This window comes from Sorex araneus, chromosome 1 (assembly GCF_027595985.1).
Source record: "Sorex araneus isolate mSorAra2 chromosome 1, mSorAra2.pri, whole genome shotgun sequence".
Taxonomy (NCBI): Eukaryota; Metazoa; Chordata; class Mammalia; order Eulipotyphla; family Soricidae; genus Sorex; species Sorex araneus.
The window spans coordinates 245,630,628-245,651,298 of NC_073302.1; the positions used below are offsets into that span (position 1 = coordinate 245,630,628).

General features: G+C 40.0%; 1 protein-coding gene across 1 annotated transcript in view; it reads left to right on the forward strand.

Annotated features, from left to right (window-relative positions):
- Positions 1-1,963: 1,963 nt before the first annotated feature.
- CPB2 (carboxypeptidase B2) overlaps positions 1,964-20,671 on the forward strand; it is a 54,391-nt gene continuing 35,683 nt past the window's right edge. The window contains exons 1-2 of the mRNA XM_055127390.1: positions 1,964-1,967; positions 2,285-2,390. Coding sequence (XP_054983365.1) covers positions 1,964-1,967; positions 2,285-2,390 — 110 coding nt within the window. The remainder of the gene's footprint in view (positions 1,968-2,284; positions 2,391-20,671) is intronic.

Genomic DNA, 20,671 nt, shown 5'->3' on the forward strand with positions numbered 1-20,671 from the left:
ATTATAAGACATGGAAGGCAAATCTTTCCTGAAGTCTTAAGGAACCTTAAAAGGGATCAGCAGAGATATAATAACTGAAGAAGTAATAAAGTGATTTTTTTCAAAGTTGAAGAACTATCTAAATCCTCTGATCAAAATTACATTCTGTGTACTGAGGAAGATAATAAAAAATGATTCCTTATCCACACCAGAGGCATAGATTTGAAAGACATCAAAGATAAAGATAATCCTTTAAAAGTCATCCAGTAGAAGGACAGCTGACTTGTAGCTGACTTGTAGCGAAACAGCTACCCAAAGAGAAGATTCCTATCATACTCTGAGGGGAGGGGGGCGGGAAGTGGGGTGTCAGAAGGTAAAAGAAGATTGTGGTAATAGAATGTTAGATTCCTCTAAAGTAGAGCAGAATAACATTGTTGTCAGGTGGTATAGGGCATAGAAGAATTTGCTACCAACAGATCTTTGCTATTGAAAAATAGGAAATTTTTGAAATACTGCTTCAATAAGAAGAAATGGATACATTTATATCTAAATCAACCCAAAGAAGAGACATAGGATACAAACAATGATAAAAATTTGTCAGTAAGTGTATTTTAAGGTTGCTTTTTGTGTGTGTTGAAAGTTAGTCAAGACTAGAGAAATGGTCCCTGTTAAGAAACATGCCTTGGGACTGCCAACCGGAGTTCAATCCCCGGCATCACATATGGTCCTCCCAGCACCTCCAGGAGTGATTCCTGAGTGTAGAGCCAGGAGTAAGCTCTGAGCATTGCTGGGTGTGACCCAAAAAAGCAAAAGTATAAAAAGAAAGAAAGGAAGAGAGAAATAAAGGAAGAAAGAAAGGAAGAAAGAAAGAAAGAAAGAAAGAAAGAAAGAAAGAAAGAAAGAAAGAAAGAAAGAAAGAAAGAAAGAAAGAAAGAAAGAAAGAAAGAAAGAAAGAAAGAAAGAAAGAGAGGAGAGAGAAGAAAGAAAGAAAGAAAGAAAGAAAGAAAGAAAGAAAGAAAGAAAGAAAGAAAGAAAGAAAGAAAGAAAGAAAGAAAGAAAGAAAGAAAGAAAGAAAGAAAGAAAGAAAGAAAGAAAGAAAGAAAGAAAGAAAGAAAGAAAGAAAGAAAGAAAGAAAGAAAGAAAGAAAGAAAGAAAGAAAGAAAAGAGGGAGGGAGGGAGGGAGGGAGGGAGGGAGGGGGGAGGGAGGGAGGGTGGAGGGAGGAAGGAAGGAAGGAAGGAAGGAAGGAAGGAAGGAAGGAAGGAAGGAAGGAAGGAAGGAAGGAAGGAAGGAAGGAAGGAAGGAAGGAAGGAAGGAAGGAAGGAAGGAAGGAAGAAAAGAGGGAGGGAGGGAGGGAAGGGAGGGAGGGTGGAGGAAGGAAGGAAGGGAGGAAAGGTGCCTTGCACGTGGTCAATCCCTGTTTGATCCCTGGCACAATATCAACACTTCTAGGTGCAGCCCTGGAGAAATCCTGCACATTACAGGGTGTCCTAGAACTCCCTCAAAAATATTTGTGTGTGCTCAAAAATATTTGTGTGTGTATATATGCACAATGTTTATATACATAAATAAATAGCAATTGTGTCTTTGCTTTATATCATTTTGATTTATAAAACTTTCATAGGATTCTGGGATACAGTGCAAAATTTAAGGCACTTGCCTTGCATGTGCCATATCCTAGTTTGATCTGCAGCATCACTAGGGTGATTCCTGAGCACAGAGCCAGGAATCAGCCCAGAGCACAGATGGATATGGGAAAAAAACCCAACCTGCATCCAAGGCAAACATCCTACCTACTGTATTATCTCCCCAGTCCCCAGAAGAATCTTTTAAAGTGATGACTCTGTAGTCCTTCACACAAGCTCTCCTCAGTCTTTTCTCAGGCACAGTTGAGAACTTCACCTTCTATGTCTTCATCTAAGTTGAAATGTAGAAAAGGGCAGAAGCAGAGTAAAACACTATGGGGACTGCTGGAGCCCCGTCAGCATGGGTGATAATCCATGAACTCCATGACTAAGGTTCATCAATGAACCCACGTGGTCCTACTCTATTACTCTCCTGTTATTCCTTACCTTGTCTTCCAGCAGTTAAATATTTTCTATTGCCTAAGCTAAGAGCAATTCTCTTTATCTAAACTAAGAACTAAGAATTCAACTCTACATCCTCTAAAGAACAATAATACTTTCTTCTTGAAGATGGAAATGGAAATAACATTGATTGACCTGCAGAAATGAACAGGCCATTACATTTTAACCAGGGTGTAAAGAAGGCTCTTATGTAATCAGCTCTCTAAACCCTTCTCTTTAGAGAATTTCAGTATACAGAAAATTGCTGTTGGGATGAAGCCGTATAGTTTTGGAGTCCTTATCGTCCTTGTGATCTTCTGTGAACATCATGTCTTCGCATTTCAAAGGTAAACCAATATAGTTCTGGATGGTGGTGGACCTTTTCCCCCTCTTTTTTTGAGCTGCATGGAATCCAGTCAATGCCTGAAACTAGGGAGCAAAATGTTCAAGTTTAATGTTAAGCGACATCTCTCAGAAATGTCCCACTTGCTTTGGCAAGTGTGAGAATGCAGTATAATAAGGGTCTTGTTAGACATAGGGTCTGTCTTTTGTGTTATCTGACTTTGTTTTTATTACTGGGAGAAACTTGGATTTATAGATATTCTATAGTTGTGGAGATGACAGTGATTATTTACTCCCTCACATGTATTTACAAAAGATAATTTCTTTTCCTCTTGTATTTGGAGCATATTAAGGAGAATATAGTAAAAGTAACAAATAGAAGTTTGGGGCTGTGCAGAATATAAAAGAATAATTTGTTATAAAAGCACATACATGAACATGTCTAATTTTTAAGTAGTGTAGTAGAGTTCTTAGAATTTCATACTACAAACCACTTAAAAGAATACTTATGAAATCATGCTTTGACATATACAGTGTGACTAGTTTCAACTACATGTAATTTTATAATTTATTTCCTAGCAAATGGTTAGTCTTTAAATTTGTCTTTGGAACTGTCTTACTTTCTCTTTTATTTTGCCTCTACGATCCTTTTTTTCTTTGGTTATCTCTGAGACAGTATTTTTCCCCCTTCATATTAGTGAGTGGCAAAGAGAGAAAATATATACTTGGTAAGGGAAAATTCTGCACTTCTCTGCAAAATCTCTAAGCCAAAAAGAGCCATAGGAAGGCATTTAAGAAAATATAATGTGCATTGTAAGATATTTGCATACTAGCACTAGCTATAGAGGAGTGATTCTTTTTTTATCAGTATTATTGTCTTGTATTGTTACTGTTAGACATTACTGGTGCCCAATTGAGCAAATTGATGAGCAATGGGATGACAGTGATACAGTGATACAGTGATTGTCATATAGAAAGCTGCAAACTCCATATTAAATTGTTATTAAACTGACAATCTGATAGAATAATTAGAGGAATACCTTTATGTTTAATAAATAAATCATATGTCAATAAGTTTTAAATCCTTATTAGTTTTAATACCCTGTAACTTGGTGATTGGCTTTAATGAAGATTAAGGAAGAGAGAAGGAAGAAAACTGATGTCCACATGTAACCTGGGACCTAGATCGTATCTATTTCTTTGACAGAGACAAATAATGGTTATTTAGCAACTGTGTTGTTCGGTACACTGGGCTAGGCACTTTGAAATGCTACCTCATATGGCACTTCTAATCCTACAGCATAGGAATCTTTGTTTGCAGCATACAGAGGTGGAAACTAATACTCAGGAAGAATAAACCTCTCATCCGAAAGGAAAGATTAAGGTCAAGTTAAAAATTCAACCCATTTAGCTTCATATCAATTCTTTTTCACTAGAAAGCATTGCCTCTAAAATAGCTAGAGGACCAGAGTGATATTACAGGGGGTAGGGCATTTGCCTTGCATGCGGCCAACCTGGATTCGATCCCTGGCATCCCCTATGGTCCCCCAAGCACTGCCAGGAGTGATTCCTGAGTGCAAAGCCAGGAGTAAGCCCTGAGCATTGCTGGATGTGACCCAAAAAAGCCAAAATAAATAAATAAAAATAAAATAGCTAGAAATTGTATCCATTGTGAGATTAGTTGTTACTATTTTTGGCATATCAACACGCCACGGGTAGCTTGCCAGGCTCTGCCGTGCAGGTAGAATACTCTCGTAGCTTGCCATGCTCTCCGAGAGGGACAGAGGAATCAAACCTGGGTCAGCCGCATGCAAGGCAAACACCCTACTTGCTGTGCTATAGCTCCTAGCAAATCGATGAACAACAGGACAACAGTGCTACAGTGCAGCTAGAAATTAGAAAGGGAGGAGGAAGGGAGTAATCACAGTGAATATGTGAAGAAGACAGACCTCAATGTGACTTGGAAGAGAGGTGGGGGGTCAGAGGTCACACTTAAGGTCCTCTCTTGTGGCAAATCTATTTTTTCTATAGTGGGAGGAGGACACACCCTGTGGTGCTCTGGTTACAGACCACAAAAGTGACCTCTGTCAGTGCTCAGGGAGCACATGTGGTGGTGCCAAGGATTGAACTGGGGTCAGTTGCATGCAAAGCAAATGCCTTAATCTCTGTACTATCTCTCCCACCCAGTGTCAAGTCTAACCATGGCCTTAGTGCCAGCCCTGCAGAGCACCAACACAGCTATTGCTAAGCTTGGGGAGCTCACCTGCTGTCTGCCATCTGCATTATATTGTGAATAAATCATTAGCAGGTTATACCAAAAGCTTGTTCATGCTGCTTAGAAATAAGGAAGCACATAACAACTTATTGGGACTCAACATTATGCAAATAAAGGAAAAGGATACAACAAAAATCGAGAAGAAATGACTAAGAACATTCCCCCTCACACAATATTCTTCTTTCTGATGTTTGCATCTTCTTATACTTTGAACTCTGATTGACTCCACTGATGTTAAGAGAGGAATGAGAAGATGACTACTTTTTTTTTTGCTTTTTGGGTCACACCCGGCGATGCACAGAAGTTACTCCTGGCTCATGCACTCAGGAATTAGTCTTGGTGGTGCTCAGGGGACCATATGGGATGTTGGGAATCAAACCCGGGTAGGCCGCATGCAAGGCAAACGCCCTACCCACTGTGCTATCACTCTAGCCCCTTGACTACATTTTAATGAGACAGCATCATATAGGAAATGTTTAATACTTTGACTCTATTATGATGATGTCTATATATAGGGCCAGGAGAGGAGGCTGTAGCTTTGTGGACAGATGGACATCTGATCTCTTAGTCCTATCCTCCACTAAAAATAGTATTACAGGCCCTTTTTGTGAGTAAAAGTCTTTTTCTTTTTTTTTTTAACCAAATGTTTCTGAGTACAGCTTTTCTAGGAACGCTCTATTACTGAAGCTAAAAGGGAAATCTAATTTCATTCAAGGCAGCAGTCTTTGATGAATTATTTCTGGGGGCGAGAATATAACCCCATGGAAAGAGAACTAATAGTCTGGCTTTATCCGAAAGCTGTTCCACGTTATTGTTTTCTTGTCACGATCATTTTCCTAATAACATTTTGTATTCAGGCAATCTTTTGGTGGCTTGATTTGTAGGTACATTTTGATAAATCTCGTCAGTGAAATGCCCTGGAACCAGAAAAACAAACAAAAAAAAGTTTTAAAGACATAAAATTCAGAACAACAACAAAAAAAAGAATGGCAGCAGAAAAACAATGTCCATAGTTGCTTGCATTTAAAAGCCAAACCCTATAAAGAATACAAATAAATTCCTCCGTGAGTCTTGTCCAGAGTCATTAATTGCATTGTTCTGTGATTATCTAAGTGCAGTCTGGCAGCTGAGGCACTTACTGTGAATTGGGCCTTGAGCAAAAGGAGGAAGAAAAGGAGGAAAAGAGAGTGGAGAGCGTATAGAGGTTAAGGATAGCAGCTTCTAAATTATTAAAAGATTCCAGGAAATGCTCCTTCTGTTGACTTCATAGACTATCTGCCACCTGGAGACCAGTGCATTCTTTTTCACTTAGCTTCCACTGATATATTATTTTCATCTTCAAGAACAGGGCACCAGTGGTCTTAAAACAATGTAATGGTTAAAACAAAATTGCAGCCTTGGGCCACTTTTCATTGTTCAAAGGCATCTTGCCAGCCTTTTAAATTCAAAATTAATCTTTCAGGACTGTGTCAGATGAACACAATTGTGTTCTTAGAGGGAAAGCAAAGAAGGAAATGCTGCCTCGGTGCTGAAAATTCAGAGTCTTGGGGCCGGAGTAGCTCCACACCTCAGCTAATTATTTAAGAGGTTGCCTTGGGCAATTGACCTCTCCTCTCTGAACTTTCAGTTTACTTTTTGTGTATGTGTAATGTGACTTGTTATTTCACTATGGTTGTACTTTTTGTTCTATTTTTAGTCAAAGCTTTTTTTTTTTTTTTTTTGCTTTTTGGGTCACACCCAGCGATGCTCAGGGGTTACTCCTGGCTCTGCACTCAGGAATTACTCCTGGCGGTGGTTGGGGGACCATATGGGATGCCGGGGATCGAACCCGGGTCGGCCGCGTGCAAGGCAAACGCCCTACCCGCTGTGCTATCGTTCCGGCCCCAGTCAAAGCTTTTTTTTAATGGTAACATTAAACACTGCATTCTGTCAGAGATGCAATCAAAACAGGTCTTTAATTTTCATGTGTCATCACCTCTTACATTGTAAGTCATTAACCCTTATCCTTGCACAGACAGAAAATTCTTTGGTTTTTGTGCCTGCTGGAAGAAATAGATAATCCTGTCCCACTCTCTAACATGGCTGGAACCCAGTTCCAGAAGTGGGCAGATGACACCCCTAGCTGAACTCTCCTCTGAACCTTCCTGTGTGCACCAAAGGAAATTTGGTTCTGCTCACCTACAGCACTCATACCTCAAACCCTTAGGTAGACAGCTATTTATGTGACAACATGACAACTCTCATTGTTGTCATGAGTTGTCATCAAGTACACACTCCTGCTCTCATTGTTCACACTCTGAGTCCTTTTGAAAAATCCTCTGGGACTTGCTATGAACTAAGTTCATAGTAATCTCCACACCATTATTATGTAGGACCTCAGTACACTTGCTATGAAAACAAAAGTTCCAGATCCTGCCACATACCGTTCAATTCCTAACAGTAGCCCAAGAGTACCATCGAGACATAGACATCATGAGACCCTAACTCCAGTGGATATGGCACCAGGATCAATAGGAAAACAAAAGAACTCAGAGGTATCAACAGATCACAACAAAAGTCCATGAAGGTCCTATACATAGTTCTGTAATTACATAGTTCTGTAATCTGCCTGAAGAATCCTTTAGAAAACTATCATAGTGATACTCAATTATTTGAAAGTGACAATCAATAAACTGGAAAAGAGCCTGGTGAAAAAAATCAAAGTAACTGTTTAAAAAGAAGTAAAGGAACTAAACAATATAGTAGTAAGCCGGAAGCAATATGTTTGAAGCTGAAAAACAAGCACTACACTTGAAGGTACAGTAAACAGCACCAGCAAGAAAGAAGAGGAAATCAAAAAGAGAATGAAAAAATAATGAAGATAATGTAAGAGAGATTATTGTAAACACCAGTAGATACAATCTCACAATCATAGGAATTCAAGAAGTGGGAGAAGAAAGACTAATTGAAGAAATAATTGGTGAAAATTTACCCAACCTGAAAAGGGAGATGGGAGAACTGATCCAAGAGGCCCAAGGAATGCCAACCAGAGTAACCCAAATAAAACAACACCAAGAAATTTTGTAATTAAAATGGCTAGAATAAAAGACAGAAACAGATTTTTTACAGTCACAGGAAGAAGCTAAACTTCACATATAAGGGAAGGAAAAGTAAGATTTATAGCAGATTTCTCTCACGAAACTCTACAAGAAATAAAATATTGGAACAAAAAAGTATTGAACTAAATGAATCACCAACCAAGAATTCCAGCAAGATTGTCACTCAGAGTGGAAAGAAGGATAAAAATAAATAAAAGCTCAAACAAATAGAAATAGTAGCTGATGACATATCCAGCTCCAGTAAGAACACTAAAAGGCCACCTATGACAAGTAAATAACATAGAGCATAACTTAACAGTTAAACTTATCATATAGACATGATAACAAATCCCTTAATATCAATAATTTATCTAAATGTCAATAGACTAAACTCTCCCACAAAATGACAGAGTAGCAGGATGGATCATTAAACAAAATCCAACCTTCTATTGCTTATTGGCACACATAAAACTTCATGATAAACACATGCCCAAGTGAATGACTGGAAAACAATCATACAGTCTAATGGCATACTCAAAAACTCAATGATGACCATACTGTTTTCAGATTCAAACTAAAAATAAATAAATAATCAAATATAAAGAGGGACATTGCCTATTGGTTAAGAGATCAATAGCTCAAGACCAAGACCAATATCTCATCAATATACATGCACCAAATGAAGGTCTAAGAAAGTTTATAAAGCAACTGATAATAGACCTGAAGAGATACATTGATGGATACATAGTATTAATAGAAAACTTTAATAACCCACTCTCATCATTAGACAGAGTAACCAGACAAAATATCAATAAAGAAGAGTCCTACATGAGGAATTGGAAGAACTAGGTCTAATAGACATATTCTACCCCAAAATAGCTAAATAAATATTCTTTTCCAGTGCATGTGGAACATCTCCAGGACAGATCACATGCTGACACACAACCTGTGCATCCATAAAGTCACAAAAATCTGAAATCATACCAAGTATCTTCTCAGAGTACAAATCCAGAAAAGTAGAAATAAATCATAAGAAGAAAGTTGGGGAAATATTCAACGTTTGAAAATTAAACAATATTCTGTTAAATAATAACTGGGTCAATGAAGAAGACAAAGAAGAAATAAAAAGATTCCTCAAAACAGATGAGAATGAAAGCACAAATTATCAGAACCTTTGGAAAACAGCAAAGGCAGCACTAATGGGGAAGTTCATAACTATCCAGGCTCAGACCAGAATAAAAGAAAAGGCTTAAGTCAACAACCTAATCTTGTAGCTTGAGAAACTAGAAAAAAATAACAAATGAACCCCCAAATAAGTAGAAGGCAGGAGACAATAAAAAATTAGAGTGCAAATCAATAATAGAGGAAAACAAGATATTCATATTAAACTCTAAAGAAGCCACCCAAAACTCATAGAAATAATAAAGTAATATAGCAAGTTATCAGGCTAAAACACTAACACAGAAAAATCAGTGGCATTTCTGTATGAACATAATTAACGAGAAGGAAGATAAATTTAAAAAGACAATACCTTTCAAAATATTGTCCAAAACATCAGATATCTAAGAATCAATTTAGCAAAGAAAGGGAAAAATTTATACAGTGAAAACTATAAACCACTGCTTAAAGAAGTAAAAGACAGTAAGAAATGGAAAAATATTTCTTGTTCATGGATTGAAAAAATAAATGTCAAGTGACCTTTCTACCCAAAGCATTATAGAGATTCAACATAATCCCCATAAAAATTCCCATGACATTCTTAAAGGACTTGGAACAGGCTCTTAAAAATTGGCTATTTAAATAGCCAAAGCAATTTAAGGAAAAAAAATAGATAGGGATATTGTATTTCCCATGTACAAATTTCACTATAAAGCTATTACCAATAAAACCTGCATGATATTGGAATGAAAAGACAAAAAACAATAGACTAGAGTTGGGAGTTCTGAGATAAACTCTCAGGTTTATGAGCAATTAATTTATGACAAAAGAATTAAGTACACAAAATGGAGCAAGAAAAGTCTGTTCAACTAATGGTGTTGGGAAAATTGTATAGCCACATACTTTAAAAAATGGAATTTGAATAATATCTCACACCATTGGGCTGGAGCAATAGCTCCAGGGCGTTTGCCTTGCACATGGTCGACCCGGGTTCGATTTCTCCACTCCTCTTGGAGAGCCTGGCAAGGTACCCATGGCATATTCTATATGCCAAAAACAGTAACAAAAAGTTTCACAATGGAGACATTACTGGTGCCCACTTGAGCAAATCAATGAGCAACGAGATGACAGTCACAGTGACTCACACGATTAACAAAAGTTAATGCAAAGTGGATCAAACACCTTGAGATTAGATTGGATTCTACAAAATATTGGGGGAAAAGCCAGAAGCAGAACTCTCCAGGAAGTGGACCTCAGAGGTGTTTTCAACCAATTGACCACAGAGTTAAAGACAACAAAATAAAAATAAATAAATGGGACTATATCAAATTTAAGATTAGCTAGATTGGAAAGATTATATTAGATTAGATAGATTGGATTAGATAAATTGGAAAACCAGCAGGATCATTCTGTTGTACAAGAAAGGAGACATCCACGATATCAGCAACTATCGCCCAATCTGCCTGTTGTCCGTCATCTACAAGTTGTTCACTCAAGTCATCCTGAATAGAATAGGCAGAACACTAGATGAAGAACAACCATGTAAGCAAGCCAGGTTCTGAAAAGGATTCAGCACAATCGACCATTTCCACACAGTGACCAAGCTCATCGAAGTTTCGAGAGAGTTCAAGATGCCGCTCTGCCATCGACTTAAAGAAGGCCTTCCATTCAGTTGAGACTGAAGTGGTCTTCGAAGACCTAGCCAAAACAGAGCGTTCAAACTCAGTACATCAAGATCCTCCTCGAGCTGTATTGCGGATTCACCACCAGGATCTCACCATTCTACAAGGAAGTGATGATTGACGTAAAGAAAGGGGTTCAGCAGGGTGATACCATTTCGCCGAAACTTGACAGTGCCACCTTCGAGAACGTCATGCAACAACTGGGATGGGAAAGAATGGGAGTGAAGATAGACAGTCGGCAACTACACCACCTCTGCTTCACTGATGACATCATTCTCATAACACCAAACATTAGCCAAGTGGCACAAATGCTGGCCGACTTGGACCACGAGTGTGGAAAGGTCGGACTGCAGCTGAATCTCAGCAAAACAATGTTCATGAAAAACGAACTAGTCCCTGACATTCCATTTGCTCTCAATGGAACGAACATCTCCAAATGTAGCAGCTATGTGTACCTGGGTCGAGAACTCAACATGAGGAATGACTTGGTGCCAGAAATGCGCAGGAGGAAGAGAGCAGTGTGAAACGACTTCAAGAGCGTCAAAGAAGTGGTTAAAAGGACAAAGAACCTCCGGCTCAGGGCACATCTTTTCGACTCCACCATTCTTCCCGCACAAACATATACCTCAGAGACCTGGGCCCTATGAATACAGGATGAGAACGCTATTCAGGTCTCCCAAAGAGAAATCAAAAGAGCTGTTCTAGGAGTATCACGTTTCACTCAAGTGAAAGAAGGAATCTGGAGTTCAGACCTCCATCAACAGTCAAGAATCAGGGACGCTGTCTCGTTTGCCAAGGCATCAAAAATCAGATGGGCCGTACACTTAATGGATTTAGAGACGACCTCTGGACTAGAGTGGTTATCGACTGGATTCTACAGGATGTGAAAAGATTGCATGGCTGCCACCAACGAGATGGTCAGACTTCTTCGTCAAAACCCTGAATGACGGGCTGGAGCAATAGCATAGCAGGTAGGGCATTTGCCTTGCATGCGCCCGACCTGGGTTCGATTCCCAGCATCCCATATGGTCCCCTGAGCTCCGCCAGGAGTAATTCCTCAGTGCAAAGCCAGGTGGTAACCCCTGTGCATTGCCAGATATGACCCAAAAAGCAAAAATAACCCCACAAAAACAAAACAAAACAAAAAACCCTGAATGAACGGTTTGAGGCTCTTTCTGTTCCTGGAGCAAGCAGATATCATTGGGCTATTCTAGCATGCAACTGGGACGAATGGATATTTGCTCGAGCAAATCGAAGATCACCGGGATGACAAGTGATACAAGTAATATCAAATTTAAAAGTTTCTGCATGGCAAAAGAAATTCAAGCTATAATAAAAAAGTCTCTATATCAAATGAGAGAAAATATTTGCATGCAATAAATACATCAGATAAAGGGGTAATGTCCAAGAATGATAAAGCACCCACAAAGCTCAATGACAAAAAATTCGACAACCCCATCCAAACATGAGGATAGGATATCAACAGACACTTCCCCCAAAAAATACAAGAGAATGGCTAGTAGGCATATGAAAAACTGCTTGTTGTCATTTATTGGAGAAATAAAAATCATAATAACAAGATATTATCTCACACTGGTGTGAATGAAATATGTCAAAAGGTCTGGAAATGGCTAGTGTTTGATGGGGATGCGGTGAGAAATGAACCCTGATTCATTATTGGTGGGACTGTTATCTAGTTCAATCTCTATGAAAAGCAATATTGAGATTTCTCCAAAATATAAGAATAGAACTCCCATACAACCCAGTGATACTAATTCTTGACCTTTGTCCCCCAAATACAAGAACATTAACTTGAAAGGACATATGCATACCTATGTTAATTGCAGTGCTTAGTACAGTAACCAAGATACAGGAATAACCCAAATGTCCAACTGAATAAATGGATCAAAAGTATTAGTATCTATACACAGCAGCTGTAAGAAAGGATGAAATCATGCAATTCACCACTACATGGATTTAACTAGAGGGTATCATGGGGAATGAAGTGAGTCAGAATGAAGGGACAGATGCAGAATGATTTCTTTCTTATATGGGATATAAAGATACCTATTAAGAGAGCAACAAATGGTCAAAAGTGACAAAACTGCAGAAATGTTTCACAGAACTACAGAAGTGAGTTGACTTGTGGGGAGTGGGGCCATGAGGGTGGGGAAAGGTAGTTTGAATGGGAGAGGTTCTGGGACTTTGGAGGGAAGAAGGGACTCTGTAGTGGTTATGGTAAAGGAACAGATTGATGTATGCATGAAACTACCATTAACAGTATTTTAAATTACAGTAGCTCAATAAATAGGGGGTAAAAAGAAATAATGTTGGCTCCAAAGTAGAAGTAGAATTCAAATGTTCCCTTCGTTAGGAAAACAAATCCTTCAACCCCCCCCCCCACACACACACACACACACTCAGGAGCAAAGAAGACACCAGTCTCTGTGTCTCTCAGCTCGGGGAAGCATGTCCAGAGTCTCCCATCTTGCCTTAGGAGTCCTCCCTGTGAGATGGGGTGAGTGAAGTCACATCCCAGAACCTCACCCACTCTGGGAAAGTGGTCCTCTCAGAACCGTGACAACACTTTATAAAGAGGTAGTGTCTCTGGTCCTCACTCTTTGCACTCTTACCTGTTTTCTTTCTGCAAGTCATGGGACACAATGGCATAAAACTCATTTTCATAATATTTTGATTCGCATAAGGTGATTCCAACTGGTTGACATTTGGGTCAAGTTCGAGATAGGAAGAATGCAGCTCACTATTTGAAGTTCTTCATGTTAATGCATTTTGTGGGGGTACTTTTGCCAACACGGTTTTACTCTTACACATTTCACAAATACTTTTTTTAAAAATCACCATAGTTTTCTTCTTAAGAAAGAAAGAGATAGATGATACAGAGTTTAAGGCACACATTCTATATATGACCAACCCTGGTTTCCTGCCCAGCGGTACTTGTCCCCAAGCACTGAGAGATGTGACCCTGAAGTGTACTGCCAGGGTAGCCTGAAAAATTTCAGCTACTGCAGTGCCCTAGCAGACCAACTCCTGGTACACCCTCATCTAACAACTAACCCAGTTGGGGAAAAATGGGGAGAAATTAATAGGGCCTGGAATTTGCTTTTGCATGCATGAGTCCTGGATTCAACCCTCACCACCACAGAAAAGGGACAGTGAGGTATAGAGAAATAGAAGGAAAGGATTTGGGGCTGCAGAGATAAAGTGTTTGCTTTTCATGATTCTGACCCTAGTTTGATCCACAGATCCACATTTGGTCTCCAGTACACAGAGCCATGAGTGACACCTAAGTATTGCATGATCTGACTGCCAGATTTTTTAATGGGTAGAAGAAAATTAAAATGAACACGTGGAGAACACATTTTTTCCACCTTGATACATTTTTTTCTCCTTCTAGTGACTACCTTATTACTTTCCCCTCCTTCAGTTTCTTAGAAAAATTCCCCCAGTGTCTTACGTTCTAGTCAATACTTGACTTTCTTTAAATAGAATTGAAATGCAGCCTTTATTTGAATAACGGAGAGCTCCCTGCTTTGTAAATTATCCCTTTTCATTGTTAGTTTAAGTTGTTCGGAAATTCATGCTAAAATTAAGCATAATGATTTCGTTAAATAAATACCCACTTCTTTATATTTCATTTTATACTTATTTTAAAAGATAAATTGAGTTTGCCATTTCTGCCACCCCACCCCAAATTCTGAAAATACTGCCCTTGTGAATAGGGTGACAACCTTGCGAATAGGGTCATAATCTAATCTCAATTTTGTTAAGGTTTTTTCTTTTTTGGCTTTTTGTGTCACACCCAGCAAAGCTGAAGGGTTACTCCTGGCTCTGTACTCCTGTTATTGCTCAGGAGACTATATGGGATGCTGGGGCTCGAATCTGGGTCAGCCACGTGCAAAGCAAACACCCTACCCACTTTACTATTGCTCCAGCCCCAGATACCAATATTTAAGACTATACAAAAATGGTCCTAGCCTGCCCATTCATTCTGGTTTTATTTCCTGCCACATCCTAACTTAAGTTCCACATTTCCACCTATATTAATCCTTTGGCATTTATTGAGCTTCACTACTATATTTCCACTTATGTAACAGCACTCGTTCCAATACCTCCAACTCATCTATCCATATGTTTGCCTATTTTAGTCTTGCGCTATTCATTTCCCTATCATCTGTCAAGTCGAAGCTGTCTTAGAACTTAGGCTCAAAATAATTTTCCATGCTCTCCCTCCATCAGCCAAAAATAACTTCTGGCTTTGTATTCTTACAGTAGCATATTTATGCCACTTTTACAAAATTAAGCATGCTTCATCTCAAATAGTCATCTGTATCTGTTGCGGCCCAGTTTTACCAGGAGGCAAGCTTCAAAATAGAAATTTTCATGGAGAAAGCTTCCTGGAAAATAAACTCAGGACCAACGTTTGTGGAGGAATAAAGTGAAGAGAATTAAGCAGAGAAGCAGAACCGTGGTACAGTCACAGCAGAGGCCACTGCTGCTCTTACGGGGAGCTGGGGCCTGAATTGCCCTTGTAGGTTGCCCCTGTTGGGACATGGAGTATGGCACTAGAGCCCAAACTCATTAGTCACTGGAAGTGGACTCTAGCTGGGAAGGGGATGGCCTTGGCACATCCCTCTAGAGTCAAGGTAAAGTCTTGGAGAGGGACTCAGCTGACTGCAGCCAACACACCCAGAAATTGGGGAAAGGAAATTTCATTTCAGGATGGAAATCCCGGCAGCATAACACAGCCTCTCCCACACTGGCACCACTCAGACCAAGTTACTGCATCAAATAGTCTTTGGATTCTTCTGGAATTTTTGGCCTTTTTCTATTCCCTGAGGAAACTCACAAGAGGAACATGGAAACATGAACCGCAACCCCATAGATGTGTCAGGCCTGAGACAGGAATCAACATTCTTCAATCTGCTTCTCTGCTGTCTTTTCTCTTCTCCTCTCACCAGCACCCACCCTGGGCCATGGCCCCCCAAACAGACAAGCCTCCAAGATCTAAACCCACAATCACCTTACCCTCTTGGACTATGGCTGCTGCATTTGCTTTATTTTTAACAAAATTGGACGTGGGAGTGCCCTAGAATGCCTAAAATAGTCACTTAAATGTCAAACAGATTGTTCCCTGCTACCTTCCCTGCATGAGGGCAGCCTAGACTATCCTCTTTGCGATCAAGTTCAATTACACCTTCCAGCGCACGGTGTCCCTTCTTCCTTTCGAGGCTCACTGCAAAAGGAGACTGAAACGACCCAAGTGCACAAAGGCAGTTTTCAGTTTAATAGAACTCTTTCTGTGCCTCTGGTAGAAAGATTACTTCTCTGAACTTTTAATTAATTTGTTTAGTTGCAGTGCTGGGGATTAAATTCAAGACTTCACACATGCACAGCAAGTGCTCCATCCGTTATAGCCTCCGTCCTTACCAGATTCTTTTAAACATACAAAACTTCCTTCTTTGAAAAGGCAGCTATTAAGACGAAGCTTTCCATCTTTTAATTTGGGGGGTATTTCTTAAGCAATTTTAGACTACTAGATTCTTAAAATTTCCCTAATATGATAGACCCTGAATCTACATATTTGTTTGCTATCCTTGGGAGAATATATGTCTTTCAAGATCTCCAATCTATTTGTCATTTCCTGCTCAGAAGAACTAGGATTTGCATGATGTTCTTGTCATAGTAGAAAGGAAATCCAAATGGGCTAGTTCAGTTTAGACTATATTCTGACAGAGTCGGAAATTGAATATTTGTCATATTCCCCTCTTATTTCCAATTGATGGTATATGTAAATGTATGCTGATGTCTCTCTCAATTTGAATGAGCCCTTACTGAGTTTTTTTCTGATAGGAATGCAAATGGTTGAATGCAAAAGTCCCTCAAATAAAGTCATTGTGTTTAATGTCATTTCATCATAATGCTAATGAGGAAAAAAAAATCCCAGAGTTTCACAGCTTTTTTGTCTATCACACTCTTTTCAGGAAAAAATATCACTCAGTACATCCCTGAAAAAAATACCATCTTTAAGTGAACAAACAGAATGCACACCCCCACCCCCTCAGTAGCATCCAGTGCTATTGCCCTACTGGATTGTTCCAGTAGCCCCCAACTGGAAGGGACAATGTCACCAACTTTGGGAAATACTGCACACACTTTCCTTTCTGTTGGTTGGTTTGGGGTTTTTTTCCACACTCAGCTCCGTGCTGTGAGGAGTGCTGAGGGTAGTGGTCAAGGTAGTGTGAGGGATCAGGACTGAACACAGACCTTCTGCTTGCAAAGCAAGTGACCCAGCCATTGAGCTATCATTTTGTCCTCTGTAAAGGTTTTTGATTATTCCAGAGTCTTATCTAGTAGGATCAGACTCCTCATTTAAGGAAGAGAATCCATGCCTCAGAACCAAATCAGGGTCCTAACACTAGGAAAAGGTTTATGACTTTTGATTGGGATGGCTATCCAAAGCCTATGTCTTTATTCATCCTTGATTTGCTTTGATTCTCTAAAGATTGAGCAACATCTTCATTGGCTACATATCTATTTTGTCCCTGAGGACTCTGTGTTCTCTTCACTAGGTTTTCTGGAAGTCAGGGTCCTCTGGCTGCCACTCTGACCTTCCCTTCAATTGTGCCAACTCTGACTTATCCACTGCCAGCTGCCTTCTCGGTCACAGTGAACTCATCATTCCCATTGATATCAGGGAGCTCTGCAATGTTATTTCCCACTGTCAACCCTCAAGAACTCCCGTCTCCCATCCGGGTTCTCTCAATCAGTGTCCAGAGACAAGAGAGGTAGCACCGAGGATTAGGCTCTGCTTATGGTTGCCCAGTTCCTGCCAAGAGAGCACTCTATGGATATGATGCTGGATAGTGATGGATAATGACCAATCATAAAGGATTTGGGCAGTGTGACTCAGGTGGCACAGCTAGGACCAGGGTGGGTCTCCAGCACCACAGGGCTTGCTGCCCCACTCAGAGCTGTGGGTATATCCCTGGTGGCTCCTGATCACAGGGTGTTCCTCCCAAAGAAAACCATAAGAGAAGGCAATGAAAGCAGGTAGATGACATTTGCGATGCATATACTTGGGAAAAAAAAGGGTTAGTATCCAGATATAAAAATAACATTCTAATACCATTATAAAGACTATTATAAGATTATTTCAGCAAATTGTCCCAAAAGTAATTGGCTGAAAGTTAACTACTCATTAGTACATCAGATAATTAAAAATAAGGTCACTAGTGGACTCCATTTCACAGTCATTAGGTAGAAAGTTATATTGTCCAATGTTAGCATGGAGGAGGAATTATGTATCTTTTGATTACTCGTAAAAAGATGAAGAAAAAGTTTGAGAAATAATTTGAAACTATTCTATGAAACTAAAATTGAGACTACCCCTATGAATTACCAATTCCTTTTGTTGATGAGTTTTTTTTTTTCAATTAGCTTAAAACTATTTTTTCAGGAGGAAAGAGAAAGCACAGCATTCTGAGTACATTGGAGACCTGGGTTTGATGCTTTCATGGTCCTTCTGAGAAGCACCAGGGTGATCTCCAAGTATATAGTCCCACTAGCACTGTAGGATGTGCCTCAAAAGCCAAAAATATGTACAAATTTGAAAAACTTGTTTCTCCAAAGCTTATGGATTGATAAGTTCTACTGCTTCAGTTCTTACCTAAACTTGTTCATGTGTATAAGCAAATTCCTGCACAAACCACATAACAAGCTATTCCAATAAGGATATAATGTTGACAGTACATTACTGAGATGAGAATACATTTTAAAGAGAGCAAAAACAACCAGCACTGGCACAGAGGTGAATAAAAGGGAATCCTCACCCAGTGTTGGTGAGACCATTGACTGGTTCAGCCTCTATGGAAAACAGTACGGAGACTTTTTTAAAAACTAAGACCTGAGCCTCCACAAAACTGAGCAATTCCTGGGACTAAAGAGAGAGTGAAGAGGGCAGGACACTTGCCTTGCATGCAGCCAACTCTGGTTTGATCCCAAGCACCCCATTTTGTTCTCCATGTTTGCCAGGAGTAATGCCTGAGTACGGTCAGGAGTAAGTCCTGAGTACAGCTAGGTTTGACCCCAAACAAAAGAAAAAAATGAAAAAAAACCCTAGCAGTTTAACTTCTTGGTATCTACCCCAAGAGCATAAAACATTTTGAAAAGACATTTGTGTTGTTATTTTTATTGAAGAACCATTCATAGTAGCTAAGATCTGGAAACACCCTATGTCCAAGAACAGATGAGTGGGTAAAAAACTCTGGTAGATAGACACAATAGACTACTACCAGTTATAAAAAAAAAAAAAGACGAAATTATGTAATTTACTGCTATGTGGATCAAACAGGAGGATATCATGCTGAGTGAAGCCAGTCAAAAGGAAAAAGACAAATGCAGAATGATCTTTCCCATGTGTGAGATATAAAGAAGCATCACTTGTATCACTTGTAGTCCGGTTGATCTTCGATTTGCTCGAGCGGGATCCAGTAATGTCTTCATTTGTCCCTGTCACATGCTAGCGCAGCCCAATGATATCTGCTTGCTCCAGGAACAGAAAGAGCCTCAAATTGTTCATTTAGGGATTTGACGAAGAAATCTGACCATCTAGTTGGTGGGCGGCCATGAGGTCTTTTGACATCCTGTGGAATCCAGTTGGTAACAGCTTTAGTCCAGCGGTTGTCTCTGAATCGCATGACATGACTGGCCCATCTGATTTTTGATGCCTTGGCAAACGAGACAGCATCCATGATTTTTGACCATCGACGAAGGTCTGAACTCCAGATTCCTTCTCTCACTTGAGTGAGACATGATGTTCCCAGCATAGCTCTTTCGATTCCTCTTTGGGATACCCTAATAGCATTCTCATTCTGTTTGCCTAGGGCCCAGGTCTCTGAGGCATATGTTAGTGCAGGAAGAATGGTGGAATCGAAAAGATGTGCCCAGAGTCGGAGGTTCTTTGTCCTCTTAACCACTTCTTCGATGCTCCTGAATGCATTCCACACTGCTCTCTTCCTCCTTCGCAGTTCTGGCGCCAAGTCGTTCCTCATGTTGATTTCTCAACCCAGGTACACATAGCTGCTGCATTTGGAGATGTTTGTTCTATTGAGAGCAAATGGAATGTCAGGGACTAGTTCGTTTTTCATGAACATTGTTCATGTTCATTCCATTGAGAGCAAATGGAGGCTCAGGGACCGGTTTGTTTTTCATGAACATCGTCTTGTTGAGATTCAGCTGCAATCCAACCTTTCCACACTCGTGGTTGAAGTCGGCCAGCATTTGTGCCACTTGGCTAATGTTTGGTGTTATGAGAACGATGTCACCAGGAAAGAGGAGATGGTGTAATTGCCGACCATCTATCTTCACTCCCATTCTTTCCCATTCCAGTCATCGCATGATGTTCTCGAGGGCAGCACTAAAGAGTTTCGGTGAAATGGTATCACCCTGCCGCACCCCTCTCTTTACATCAATGATCACTTCCTTGTAGAATGGTGAGATCCTGGTGGTGAATCCACAATACAGCTCGAGGAGGATTTTGATATACTGAGTTTGGATGCCCTGATTGGCCAGGGCTTCGATGACAGCCTCAGTCTCAACAGAATCGAAGGCCTTCTTTAAGTCAATGAACGTTAGACAGAGCGGCATCTTGAATTCTCACGAAACTTTAATAAGTTTGGTCACTGTGTGGATATGGTCTATTGTGCTGAATCCCCTTCGAAACCCACCTTGCTCGCATGGTTGTCCTTTGTCTAGTGTTCTGCCTATTCTATTCAGGATGACACGAGTAAACAACTTATAGACGACAAGACAGCAGGCAGATTGGGCGATAATTGCCGATGTCGTGGATGTCTCCCTTCTTGTACAACAGAACGGTCCTACTGGTTTTCCACTGAGACAGAACCCTGCATTCAGACAGGTAGCATGTGAAGAGTCGGGTCAGTGTATTGATGAGTACTGGCAGCAGATTTTTCAGGTGTTCGGGTCTGACCTTGTCTGGACCAGGTGCTGTTTGCGTCTTTACCAACAAAATGGCATGTCGGATTTCAGAAGGGAGAACATTGTGAATGACATAT